The 14752-nt window shown below is 40.1% G+C and overlaps 1 protein-coding gene across 5 annotated transcripts in view; it reads right to left on the reverse strand.

Annotated features, from left to right (window-relative positions):
* LOC311001766 (receptor-type tyrosine-protein phosphatase delta) overlaps nt 1–14752 on the reverse strand; it is a gene marked incomplete at its 5' end in the record, with an annotated part of 99879 nt that overhangs the window by 11501 nt on the left and 73626 nt on the right. For 3 of the 5 annotated variants that reach the window (XM_083992901.1, XM_083992903.1, XM_083992902.1), the window contains 7 exons: nt 2023–2177; nt 2295–2414; nt 5013–5188; nt 7792–7915; nt 11680–11777; nt 12344–12385; nt 14341–14453. In XM_083992901.1, the coding sequence (XP_083849027.1) occupies nt 2023–2177; nt 2295–2414; nt 5013–5188; nt 7792–7915; nt 11680–11777; nt 12344–12385; nt 14341–14453 (828 nt within the window). Of the gene's footprint in view, nt 1–2022; nt 2178–2294; nt 2415–5012; nt 5189–7791; nt 7916–11679; nt 11778–12343; nt 12386–14340; nt 14514–14752 lie in introns of all 5 variants that reach the window. The other 2 variants (XM_083992900.1, XM_083992904.1) reach the window with 2 other exon arrangements.

Consider the following 14752-nt stretch of genomic DNA (forward strand, 5'->3'; position numbering starts at 1 on the left):
CTCACGCTGGAAGAATCTCATACAGTAACCTAAAATGAACATGTCACACCTAAAGAGTTTATTTCCATCTGCATCATCAAAATGTCTATTTTTTTTTTTTTTTTTAATAAAAAATTCTAACTTGAATCTCACACACAAGCTGCCACAGAAAACAAAATGAAGCAATCAAGGGCCCAGGATTTGTTTTCAGTCTTTATGGTCTTTACATAATGCATGTACATATGTAGTAAGAAATTTTTGGCACATGAACTGATTAATCAATCACTTGAGTCTGCACCACGCTGTTAATTATGGGCAACAAGTCTTTTTTCTTTTAGCTTTTGTTTAGTCCTTTCTGTATGTGCAGAGACATTTGGGCAGATAACAAGCTGTGTTGATTTCTACTGTACAAAATACCTTTATCTACAAACTATCTCTGCCTAAGCACTTAACACTCAAGTAAGTGGGTAAATATAAAAGATGGCTCCATTTAAAATGTGTGGTCAAACATGAAGTGAGAAAATGCCTCTTTAAGGATTTGGAGCAGGGGAATGACTGTATCTGATAGGAAGCCAGAGGAATTAAAACCTCCCATCTGCAGAGTGACATTAATTCCTGCATTCTGCTTCATTGTAAAAGTCAGGATTTTCAATTTGAGGCGATTTGGCAACTAGCTCTAATTAACTTCAGCATGTGGTAATTCTAATTCTCCAGTAATCCCCCTTCCCTTTTTGTCACTTTCTGACACAAGTTTGTATCTCTTACACTCACTATTGCCGTTTCTTCATTTTTGCCCCCAACCCCCCCTCAGTCACTTGCTTTCTCTGTGCAGAGTCTCTGATGACTTCCTGAGTTGAGAGGAGCCAGAAGTCTGTCTGATATCTTTGTTCCTCTCTGTTGGGAGTCTGGCCGCTTATGTAGCGGAGGGAAGTGAAGTTGGCATGAAAGTGAAAGTTATTTGTTTCAGATGCAGTAACCCGGGGGATAAGCCAAGGACTTGTGGGCTGCTGATGTGCGACGTGTTAGTGGTGTAGCGAGGAAGACGACAGGCCTGCGTGTGTTTATGTGTCAGTGTGTGGGAGGAGATGTTTGAGTTAGCTGAGGGCAATGACACTGCTACTCCTTGTGCCGTGATGTTGAAAACACCTTCAGATTTAAAATGCCTCCTGTGAAAGCTAGTGGGATGATTCATTTGAGCTACAGTCGTCCACAGTTTAAAGGGATAGTTCACCCAAAATTCAAATTTCACTCATTATCTACTCACCCTCATGTCGACTAAGAGCTGTGAGAAGTTTCAGAGTCCTCCGTCCCTTCTCTGAGTCCGCGCAACAGTATTTGTCCATATAATGGTTGTCAATGGATACCAACTTTCTTCGTCCAAAAAGACACACCAAAAAACATCCAAATACCTCCATACTGCTCGTCTGAAATGTCCCTCTTGTATTGAAGCCCCGACATGAGAAATTGTTCCGCCGGTCAGTGATCTGAGACACTGGGAGCTTCCGTTACAAACAAGCTTAAAATACAGACTTATTTAATTTTTTTCGGAACAATTTCTCATGTCGGGGCTTCAATACAAGAGGGACATTACAGACGAGCACTATGGAGGTATTTGGATGTTTTTTGGTGTGTCTTTTTGGACGAAGAAAGTTGGTATCCATTGACAACCATTATATGGACAAATACCCCCCCCCCCCCCCCCCCCCCGTAACTCAGAGAAGGAACGGAGGACTCTGAAAATTCTCACAGCTCTTAGTCGACATGAGGGTGAGTAGATAATGAGTGAAATTTGAATTTTGGGTGAACTATCACTTTAATTCCTATCAAACGCTCTTCTGCTAATATTTTTGCTTCTGTTTTATATCTGATCTCTTTCAAAATTTTTTACTATTAGTACACAGATGACTTGGATATAAACCTCTAAATAACCATGAATGTATTGTGCTTTTCCATATGTATTCATATATTCATTACAGCAAATGGAGGGAGAAAAATCAATTTCATGCTTCAGGATGTTTTTTGTGAAAGCATGTTGTTTCTTACCTGCAGTGTACCACCATGGGCCCTGCATCTGGAGGATTACAAGCCTTCACCCGTCTGAGGAAGGCCAGGAATGGAGTGGGGTGCTCCGGTACCCCATGGTCTGGCCAGGCTGTGAACTGGAACTGCCTCACCTCTCTCTTCTCACTGGAGCCGTTCTGCATATGGAGACGGAGAGACGTTAGTGACCACCGTGTCTTTGCCTCAACTACATGACAGTTGTTCCAGCGCCCAAGTGGCTGCCGAGTGGAAAACAGCTTCCAAATGCCTCTTACTTTAAAAAGTGCAAATGTCCTGACACAGTATGTAGCCAGTTCCACTGTGTCCAACAGTGTCACTTGGATGAGGCCGTAGGTCTCTGTCCCTCTGGTGGGCCAGTACTGGTCACATTTCACCTGTAATAGAGAGAAATATTTAGTTTATTTCGGACATGTTAAAAGAAATAAAACATAATACAGAAATTGAAAGACATAACAAATAAAAACTTTGCAAAGACAACATATGAACAAAAAAATAAAATAAAATAAAATAAATTGAAAATAAAGATAATTAGATTTTTTTTTTTTTTTTTTCATATCCGAAAAGGAGTGGGAAGAAGTAAAACTTATTTACTCCCACCCCTTATTCATAAATTATTTATCAAGTTATCTAGTCATTATAGTCTATACAATAAATTACTTTATGAGTTATTTAACTGGATTTATTCTAATATATATTTATATACATATAGATTTATTCTAACATATGATTACTAATCTTTATCTCTCTATATAGTCATATACATATACAAACATTCATACATACAAAGACAAACTGAAAGTAACACAAACAGAGCAACAAATAAACTAAGTCGGTAAATAATACCCAAATAAATAATAATATTACATTCAACAAAGAGCAGTTGTTCTTTGTAACAACTGTGCTGCTTTACATCCAAACACATATATTTAGTCAAACCGTGATAAAATAAATACTCAAGTTCTCCTCATTGCTGCTGACTGGGTTTGATTTTATTATCAATAAAATGGCCTGAGAAATGTGTATGGAGCTGACGGTGCTATTAATAGTCCTGACACACATATAATTACAAAGGTAACAACAGTTTCCAATCATATTACCGACTCAGCTTTATTGCTCCTCGAGTGTACAGCTTTGTTTCCCAGTGAATGGCCAATAAAACACTGTTCCATTATAGCAAAGCTGCTTAGCTGACAAAGGGAAACACTATTGGTATTGGGGAGGAAATAACTGGGTTTCAATTCAGTTGTTGTTGTTTTTTTCATATTGTCCATTAGAACTGATGCAGTTTTAGATTTCAGTATGTTCAGTGCAATCAAAATGTCAGCTAGCTCATCATATCCTGATGCCCAATCCTCTGTGGAATAGCATGACAACTGGACATAAGTATGGAAATATCTAACAAGTGTACCATCCACTAATTCCTTTTCCTGAGCAGCTCGTACAACATGGACAAAAAGCGTAATGAAGCGATTGTGACACCAGGAGTAATGAAATGATTCATAACGGCATTTACTTGCAAATACAGAAGCTTTAGTTATGCAAATGTTCAGAAGAGAGCCTGAGCTGTTCCCGGCAAATAATATAAGTGATAAATATGAAAGATAGGAGCAGGTAGTAGCAACAAAAACACATTATGAATGACAAATGTCAAACAACATAATGGTGTGGCAGGATCAGGGAAGGGGGGTGTCTGTACTGCACTCATGTATCACAGAGCATCTATGCAGAGAAACTGACACCTGACAGCATGAACCAAATGGATTGGTAGAATCATGCATTTTACAGTGGCTGTAATATCGAAAAACAGCCAGAGGATCTGATTTGCTTTGCAGATTGTGAGGATACAGAGAGGAAGCTGCTCTCTGGATTGAGTCAGCACCCCGGTTAACACTGTGCCAAGCTCTTAGAAAAGGCATACAAGTGTGAAGGTCAGTAGCTTCTAAAGCACATGCCAGCTTTCATGCGCTCAGTCAAACACTGTGAGATGTGCCAGCGAGGGAGAGAGGAGGTGCGTTTTCACCATGTCAACCTTAAAGGACTACTGAGTGTACTGTATACAGCCTGGCAATAGCTATTCAGTCCGTGGATCTTTTTTTATCACTGATTGTAATCCAGTGCCTTCAGCAGTGCTCGGCTAATGAAGTAAGCCACTAATCAGTCAAGACTAAACAATGACAGAGTGTGGTGTAAAGACAGCGTGGAGTAAACTGTGCATCAGAATGCAAGCAAGCTTTTTCCTGCAGAGTAAATATGAAGAAAAAATGATGTACCTCGCTGAGAATTTCAGTTGCGATGGGAATATCCTGTTTGACTTTGCTCAGGTGTCAATTTCAGTTTTTTTGGCCTAACCGACAGTTAGGACAGCCCTATAAATGCAGATACTACTGACTGAGTGAAGTTACATCATAGCTCAGCCAGGTTCCACTGTGTGATGTTACAACATTGGTAACATGCCAAGTGTTGGAGTTTTCCCATCGGTCATAGCATTCAAGAAATATAGCCCAAATCACTACGCGTCTGTAGTTTGTAACTTGATTGTGTGCTGATTTTGTCAGAAGACACGGTTGTAAAATCTGGATTTTATAACAGGGCAACACACGGGCCATGTGACAGAGTGTTTCATACTCGTCTGACAACAGAAAACTTGTAAAAACAGCTTTATTGGGAACTTGGCTGTTTTAAAATGCTGTATATGTGAGCACAGAGAGACACAAACGGATGAAGTGAAAACAGCTGACACAAGGCAGAATGCAAATAGCCAACGATGCAGTCCAGCCATACACCAGGTTTTGACCTAGTCTTGTTACAAGCTGGGGGTAAACATTTCAAAGCTCAGAGTCAAAGAAATGTAATGTTATCAGTTTGACCCTGTCCTTTCAGTTGAATAGAGCTCTTCTGATTCATGAGCTGCTCTCTATTAGATAGAGAACACAACATAATAATACAAGTGTTTCTGTATTTCTGTCACTTACCCTGGACCTCTCTTCCAGTTTGGTCATCATGACGATGATAGCACTCCTCTGCTCCCAGATCATCCTCCAGAATTCACCAAATGTCTCTGGCAGAGCTCCTTGGGTGGCGATGTAGGCATTCTGTTTTCTGTAGCCATCGATGTAGTTGGAATTGATATAGTCACTTCCAGGGATACCTGAGAAGAGACAAGTTGTGTCACTAGCTGTCAAGCTGCTTTATCATGGTTAAAAAAAAATAATAATAATAAAAAAAAACAGATTCTGTCATAGGACATAGGAATCAGATGGTGCTGGACACTGTGTGTGTGAGGCTATCCTCAATGGTCCCTGTCAGTTAAGCAACATTTTCTGTAAGTGTTAAATAGAAAAATAGCACAAAGCCGTCACATTTGGAACCAGTGTTACAGTCCATTAGGATTTGGGTTTGCTATCAGCAACACATTTAAATCCACAGTTTTTGTGTCCCTCTCCCATATCTGCAACTGACTTCCAGATAAAGCTTGGTCTGTAAAAGTCTATCACCTCACATGGAGGAAAAACAAACCAACAGAAAACTAGCAAAACAATTTCCCCCCTTCCCCCTGCACTCCTCCTTCCCTTTGCTTATATTAAATGAAAGGCACAGCAGCCTTTTCCAATCCAGGGGAAAGAGACAGAGCTGACAGCTAGTCAATGCTTTAGGACTGGCAGTTTAGGGGCTCCATGCACACATGGTCGACCAAGATAAGTCTCATCTGCATGGATGCCACGTCCCAGAGAATCCCCTCACTCCCAACTGCTTCCTCTCCCCCCTGTCCCCCAGACTGCCTTCTACTCCCAGGTAACTTATTCAACATGAAACAGCAAAGAAAAACGGGATATGAACACATTCAAAAACCCACCCACATATTTTTTCTACCCTCCTCCACCCCCCCTCTCTTTTTTAGCTGTTGAAGTTGTCCACACAGGCAGGCAGTTCTACATTTTCCGTGATGGACAAGGGATAAAAACAATTAAGCCCAGTGTGTTTTCAAATTGAAAAGAAAAAGCCAAAAGAGACATTACTGTGGTTTAATGAGAATGAGGCATGTTGTTTAATGCATATTTGCAAATGGATTTTGCCTTTATGCTTTCTGTCACTCAGGATTTATATAAATTCAACCATTTTCTGTCAGTATGCTCATTAAGAAATAAACATTGCATTGTTGTTTGTTGCTCAGTCTTTGCTTAAAAAGAGAGGGAGAAAAAAAAGAATCCCAAAGGAAGTGCAGACAGATTTTGGGGTGCAGTCTTGTAATTCTGATAATGATTATGACTCTTAGTAGCAGTGGTGGTACTACCCATATTATATTCATTTCAAGAAGCTGTGTATTTCCAGGCTGAGGACAACACAGTTTTTCGGATTCCTGCGCTGTCTGACTACACAACAGATTTATGAAGTTGTCACATCTTGATTAGATTTTCTCAACAAACGACATCTACGTTGAACATTATGTGAATAACTGTAGCTAACTGTAACACAGCTCTGGTGATTGAATAAGATAAGACATGAGACAACTTCCACACCAAATATAGACCAATGGAAAGTGAGTGACTTTAATGTTCCAAAAATAACAGAGACTCCATGGAATTTGGAGGGAACAGGATCACGCTATCAAAATGACTACATTCTAATTGAAATTAGAAACTGTACAATTTCCCCAAATGAAGGGTAAACTAAATTTTAGGGATTAACTTTAGACAGCAGTTTAATCCCGGTAAGCCCTTGTTTTGTGTGGTCAGGCAACTTGGCAAGAGGTTCCCTGTCACTTGTCAATAGTGGAGCAAATGCAGTGATGTCCCGACCATTTAAGTCCACAAATGTTGTGGAGCATCAGAGCGCTTGTATCCCAAACATTCTGCTGATCCATCCCTGCATCAATACATTCTGAAAGTAGCTGTCTTCAAATTCTGATGTCAAATCCCAAATCCCTTTTTATTCAAAGAACTCAATCAAAGTAAACAATAGACGCATTGCTTGCCAAACGGCTTTGTTTAAGCTTAGAAGGAAAAGAGGAAGTCCCTCATGTCCCCCTGGCTGAGAACTACTCACTTGCTACGGCACAAAGACTCCAGTGTGTTTGTGCAGATGTGTTTATATGCCTGGCTAATGGAGTCCCATCAACACTCAAGCTGTGTGTTGTTTCTGAGAGACAGAAAAAAGGGGGCTCTCTAAGTCTTTATCTATCTGTTTTTGTCACATTAGCCATTTACTACTTTGTTTATTTTCCCGTGCTCTCCGTGGGAGCAGCTCAATGGAAATGGTTAATTAATAGCTGCGTGTGTGTGTGTGTGTGAAATTATGTTATTGTTTAATTGTGTTAATCCAATAAACTGTTGAAGGAGCCAGTACTTAACCAGCTATTTCAAAATGGCCAAGTATTCCTGAGAAGTTGTACCATGCATCTTAAATGTGCATAAAGCTCTGAGTGGACTGGACACATCTTGAATGAGTCTTGTCCATTTAGAGCACAAACAACTAATGTGTATTACAAATGATCACGTCCTTCCCTGTGTTTGCATCTTCTGGTGCACTCACTGTCCTGCTTTCAGTAAATAAATACATAAACTAGGCCTACTCAAGTAAAAAAAACATGTTTTTTTTTAAATATAAGCATTGTACATTAAAAAGATGATCTTAAAATGAAGTTAAAGAAATGCATCTGGGCATGTTTGTGTAGGAATTGCAGTACAGCGTGGTTGCATTCTGGTCATACAGGCCGTGTGTAGAATCAATACAGCGTTTGGGTGGGCGGCATACCGTCAATACCAGAGAGCAAGACTCTGGAATGGTCGTAGGCAATCACGTTGGCATATCTGTTCTTTGGTTTGTTAACCTCCAGGTTAGAGTGCTCCCAAGTGAACTGCTGACCGGGGTCGATGGACTGGAAGAGAAGAAAATGTATCAGTATTACAATAGTATAATATTTTGTGCTGTTGGCACATTTTACAGTAGTTAATGGCCCCCAAAGTTGAAATTTAGCTCTGTGTGAGATCAGTGTCTGACAGCTCACTGACATATGCCTTTCAACACGAAACATGATCTAATGTAGTTTACTGATGTTTACATAGATTTTATGAGTTTGCTTGAAACTCCATACGTTCTCATCTATGCTCTGTAGGTTCCATATGACTTGCACTGATGGCACATTTGCTTTAGAGAAAATGCTAAAAAAAAAAACACACACATTTAATTAATTTTAACATTAATTTCTAATGTCTTTCCATTGGAAACCTTTTCCCTTTTCCACAACAGTGATGAAGATTGGAAAACTCTTGATAAAATATGGCTGTACTGAGTTCATCTCAGATGAATTGTTTTCCCTGGAGGTCAGATCATGTCAGATTGAAACCATCCTTTTTGAGCTTTAAATTTTCACCAAGTAAAATTAAAGCAGAAGTAAGTGGAATTTTTGTGTTAATATAAGTCTTAAATAGTTATATCTTCCGACAGCAATCACTTACATAGAGTGTTTGGTCTGAAACACGGGTCTGTCAGTCACTCTGCTCTGCTGTAAGCCGAGGAGAAAACTTTCTTTGTATCCTACAACCTTTATCCAATGAGGAGAGAGAACGGCATAAAGGGGCGGTCCTCTCTGTGTGTGCAGCCAAGGGATGCGCGTGAATGTGGTGACGTAGGGACGAGGACGGGGACTGCTAACTCCATCGTTAGTTGGAGCCAAAATGACCGGATCGCTTACTTCTGCTTTAATATATTTCACAAGCACCACATCTCTAAGTTGGTCACTGTAGTACACTTTTAAGAAACTCTGCAAATACACCCATTCTTTTAAATTAATTATTAATGCAATCACATACTTTCATGCATTCATATTGCTCATCAATAAAAAGGCCCCAAACTGTATACACCGACATGATTTATACACATCAAATGCCACATTTCTGAAAGTAAGTTTTGAAGATGAAATCTTCTTGACATAGGAGAGAGTCTGAAGGAAATGATCTTTTGACTGAAAGCTGATTTAGTTGATGAATAGTCGAACTCTAGCTTGTATTCTTTGCAGTTAATTTAAAAAGAGTCTGTTCTGGCCTCTGAGCAACTCGTGGAAAATGGGATGTCAGCTAACACTGGAATCAAAGTTGTCTCTTTTGATCTTTAAATAAGTCAAGAGTATTCTGTACAGGAAATTTAACTTGAGTGGATAGTTCACTTTAAAGAACTGTGTGAAATGTGCATCGTCTTTGACATGGAATAACCGCTGCATATAAATGATTAGATTTCCAAAAAGATACATCAAGAATCGGCCACAGAGGAAAAGCTCATGTTCCACCAGCTTTGCTCATTTGATCAATAAGACTTTATGGCGAATACTACAATACCACACTTGAGACTAGTTTAACAACATTTCCTGTCCAAGTCCCCTTTTGGCTTTGTAATGTAGATATCAATAATGGTCCCTCATCACCAATGAATGAACCATAAAACATAATGTCACAAAGGGAAAAGACATGAAAGATGGCATTCCATTTCATATTACAGGGGAAATATTTTGCCTGTGTTTTTAATGACCAGTGACTGCTTTTATGTGTTAATCTCTGCTGAGAGTTGAAGAAGCCAATGTACAATAGCACCGACTGCAATTAAAAGCCACTTTAGGACAATGACCTGTTTTATAATCCAGATAGATCTGAATATGATCCTGACTTTATTGCTTATTTAGAATAATTTATATCAACAATAAATGCATTGAAATTATCTTTATAATTCACTTTCAGACTAGTTTAATGATGTCAAACTTCAGATTACTTCGACCACCATAGAAGGAAAGACATTAGACGAGAAAATCACCTAGCAGCAATATGGGAGCAGGAAAACCAGTGGCTAAGTCTGATACTTTATCAAAATATGTTGAAACAGTTGCCTGCATCATTGCTCATAATAAAAATCTTTATTTTATTGTACTCTGAAAATTACTTTCCACTGCTCTTGAAGAAACACAATGAAATTGGAATTCAGTGTACTTAAGCTGCAATAATGATTGGGCAGCTTGGCAGACACCCATATGGTGACCTCATGGGTTTTGGAGCCGTTGCAGGAACCACAGAGACAGGGTGGCTGCTCCTATCTCATATGTACAATGCTGCAGAAAAACCCCTTGTCTGCATAGTTTCTCTGGCCCCATGAGTGCTCTGCAAATAGACATTTATCTAAAATACAATTTCAATATTAAGTAAAGGGACTGAATAGAGCCATCAAGGTTTTCAGGGCACTTGAAGTGTGAAGACTTTTTAATTTGAAGGTCTAATCGCACAATGCATACGAATAACTTACACCTTTGTTCGGTGGTGTATTTTTATTCTCTTAGTGGCCATACATTCCAGAATGAGACTTCAGCTAAAGTGTAGAGATAAATTAACTAGCTGTGTCAGTAAACCGTAGCCTTTGAAATCTCTAGAGTACTAGTGCATTAGTCACACCAGCGGTAAAGCATTATGTTTCTCAAGGATAAACAGTGCTGAATACCTCCATATGAAATACACCGCTTCATCCAACACACCTGTAGTGCTACGTAGTTGTAGTGTTGCCTCCAGGTGCAGATAGCCATGCTCAGCCTACTCACATTCCGTATGATCCCAGTATATTAACTGATAAACACTGATCAACCTTTAAAACAGTGGTATGATTCATTTGGATCTGCTATTTTTGTGGAGGTTTGGCTTCACTGTGCCGTTTTTTTTACTGGGTGTAGTCACATACAGATTTTTCACAGCAGACATTTGGACTTGTCACAGGGGGAAAACACAAGTGTAACTAATAACATTAATGATGGCCTGCTTTCCTTTTAACTGTCTCAGTACGTCATGTCAATGAGCCAGCAGCACAATAGCAGGGCCCTGAAACTGGCCATGATTGGTGTTATTAATTATTCCAGTTTGTTCCCTGTTATGGCCTGTCAAACAGCCTGAAGTGAAATTGTAGGCTATACTGGCTAATATAAATCTGTGTTATTCTGATGAAGATATTTTTCATGGAAATAGTCGCCCCTCCTCTCTCTTAGGCTTTCCTCCACCAAACCAGTTGACACATTGTTAACATGCTTGGACTGCAATGATAGGATTAATATAAGGCTTCCAGGCAAATATCATGAAATGTAAGACTGTGGACTTTGGTCAGGACGCTAAATAGTTACAGTAATTCAAAAGCATAATTCATGTGGGCACCTGGTACACGATTGTGTAATACTAGACATTAGGGGTGGGAGAAAAAATCGTTTCACATAAATATCGCGATATCCTTTTTGACGATTTTTAAATCCTTTTTTTTTTTCAAAAATCGATATATATATATATTTTTTTGAATTTTTTGAAACATTGTGCAATGTGCATTTGTTAGCCTTTTTTACATACATAGAGTACAGGTTTTGAAAAGGGTTTAAGTTCACTTTATAATGGAGTATGTTAATTTATAGGCTCCTACAGTATTTGTGTGCAGATGAATGTTAAAAATGCAGACTAAAAATCGAGAGAATCGGCAATATCGTAGAATCGCAATTTAAATTGAATCGCCATGCAAAAAATCTGAGAAGGATCAAATCGGGAGAAAAGCATATCGTCCCAGCCCTACTAGACATTGTGGTACAACACTCTACAATCTGATAATCAACTCTGGGACTTTGCAGACGCATACCTCATATTCCTGTGAGAATTTGAGGTTGTCGTTGGCCTTCAGCCGCTCCTGATGGTCTGCTAGGTCCATGATGGGGATTGGAGGGTGGCTCGCCATACCTGTAAATACAGGATGGTTTGAGGGTCAGTCACTACTACTACTAAAGGCCATCACCCAAGCACAAGCCAACAGTGAACCATTAGATAAGCAGCATGTGTGTTTAACAGGGGGAATGGAAGAGTGGATCTTGTTAGGCTAGGTTGTTCACTCAAAGCAGTGGCCATGCTCATAAGGAGGATATGGACACAGAAGCCAATGAGAAGTCATCGAGCACACTTGCCCCATTGGGACTCTCCCTATTGAGAGAGAAGAAAGTTATTCACACAGAAAGCTGCGGTGTGTAGTTAGCATGACAGGAAGACACAGACGCAAACATCCCAAAAAGCCAAAAAAAACTAAACAAAAACAAACATTCAAAATGTTAAGCCAGATGTCGACGTCTGCTTTGAGTGATGAATGTTTTCAAGCTTTAATTTCAAACTCCGCCTCCTGTGATGACATAGCATGACACCAGATGGATTAGATGGAGATGGGAATACAAGACTAGGCAGAAAAAAGGAAAAGAAGGCAATTGAAGCTAAAATGGAAACAAATCATGTCAAATGCATAATCGAGACCAACTAACTTGACAAATGGAGGTTACTGGGGTGACTGGGCGCACCTGAACCTGTGGAGGAAACGGCGGTGTAATTAAAGACATTGCAGACGTTACACAGCAATGTGATGACAATTTTTTTTTCCACAAACAGAAGGTAGAAATGTGACAAGAAGTAGTTGAATGATTATGTGTACTCTAAATGGGACATTCATTAGTAACAAATCGTCATGCTAGAAGCTCAGCTATGCCACCATGCTTATTTCATAGAAATAAGAAAGCGTACAGGGAATAAAAGTCCTATAGCAGCACAAACCAGAAGCCAGCAACCATTTGATATAAAATGTCAATCGTTTTTTTTTTTTTTTTTTTACCCAAAGACATTGTGTCATACTACTTGGATTGTCTTCAGCACAAAGTTTCATCGTGCAGTTGAGTTCACTTGACTTTGGCGATGTAGAGTTGACATTGATCAACACTGGGTGGTAGTCAAGGTGCATGTTTTCATCTGCATATTCAAGAGCTCAGATGTCGGGGAAAGATGAGAACGATACGGTTCTACACCTGAAGACCTGTGACCTAAGATTTCAGGTGCCATTTTGACATAACCGTCGACAGAGTATCCCTCTCCAACAATGAGGTTGTACCATTTTGGTTGCAGACACAAGTGGGCATTAGCTAATGGAACCCGTGCCTCGTTTTCCCACCCACTCTCATGTCTCTCTGAAAGACGGCAGAGGGTGTATCTATTGCAGCCCACTACTCAAAATCCATTTCCACCACTGGGGGACAATGAAAGTACCATTTCCAACATGCCGTCGCTCAAACATCAAGCATCCTTAAGATGAAAATGTCCATTGAGGGGTAAAGAGGTGAAAGGAAGGGTAGAGAGAGTCGGGGAGAGAGGTGGTCTAATGTAGAAGTGCTTCAGGACTTAAGAGAAAGTGGTCATGTGGCAGGAAAAAAAAAGTTTGGTCCTTTTTGAGCAGTGGAATAGACAAGATACCGGCTCTCAGAAAGGCTGTCAGGGAGGGGGGGGGATGATGGCTTGAGAGGCGAGTGAAATAGTGGGAGGATAGTTGAGATCACTCTGAGCCAAAAGGAAAAATACCCCTGTGCCAGGATGAAACAGCCAGTAATGGTCCTAACATCATTGAAGAGCTTTCATAAATATGCATAATCTTTTTTCAAAAATGAGCCTGCAGAGATAATTCATCCTCCTTTCATACTAGCTGACCTGAAAAATATGGCTTTGATATTACAACATTATTGGCAGTCTGTGAACACCTGTCCCAAAGCAATTGGTGCTGGAGGAACTCAAACGGCAGTTAAGTATGTCTCTGTTGGTTTCTCATGCAACCTTTCCAGGCGATGCGTGGACTGTGACTCCCCAGTCGTGAAATGACCACTGACCACCACTCCACCTCCACACTAAAGGTCACAGCAACTAAACACTAGCGTTTTACAGCTCATCAGCCCTGTTTCATGGCTGTCTGTTGGCTCGCTTACAAAAATGCAAAATTGTACATCATCCACGACGCTGCATCCCGGCGCCTCCAGCAGCAGGATGCTGTCCGAGCGGGACCATGCTATTCTGAGTTAGCATGACAAGTTCTGATGACCTGGATAACCCAGGTGCAGAGGAAGATGACAGCTGCCATAAAACTGTCAAGCTTGCGTTCCTGCCTCTTCATTTTCCACTGATAAGTGTCTCTAGGGAGGACACTGTCAGTTTTGACCCGCTGTACCTTCTCTAAGCACCTGTCCACTGTCTACCTGCAAACCGCCTGCCCGTATTGTGCCAATCTCTCTGCAAAGATGATGGAACTTTGTAAGTCGTTATTATATTGTGCTTCAGTATCAGCAGTGTTTGCAAATGTAGAAACAATGGAACCTATGGAGCGAATTGTATTTTTATGTTTTTCACCCAAAAGCAAGCAATCAGTAGCACAGACGACTCCTTCCACATTGCATATCCAGTTGTAAATTCACAGTGAAGGAGTGAAGGCTTCATCTGAAATACTTACCAGGCGTTTGGAAGTTGAGACGTCGGAGCTCAACAGGGTCGGTGGGGTGATGCAGTGGCATTTCCTTGCTGTTGGGGAGACTGCCTTTCCTAGCTTCAGATTCAGCTCTTTTTCTGCAGAACAAACAGTAAATTGTAATTATTTTTGATAAATTATTTTCCTGTTGACTCTTACTGTATAACCACAAAGCGTGCCTTGTGGTCTGAAGGAATAATGAAGGCGGAAATATAATTAGGAAGGTGACAGGACTACACTCTTACACTACATTAGGCTACAGGGGGTGGACTAAATAACATCATCACTTCACAATAAAATGCAACCCAATACAATACCCCTTAGCTCTTAAATACTGCCTTTGTGAAGTCTGTATTGTTCACTTTTCAATGATAGTGTCAGTAAGTACTTAGAGGCT

Source organism: Trachurus trachurus (assembly GCF_905171665.1).
Source record: "Trachurus trachurus genome assembly, chromosome: 18".
Classification (NCBI taxonomy): Eukaryota; Metazoa; Chordata; class Actinopteri; order Carangiformes; family Carangidae; genus Trachurus; species Trachurus trachurus.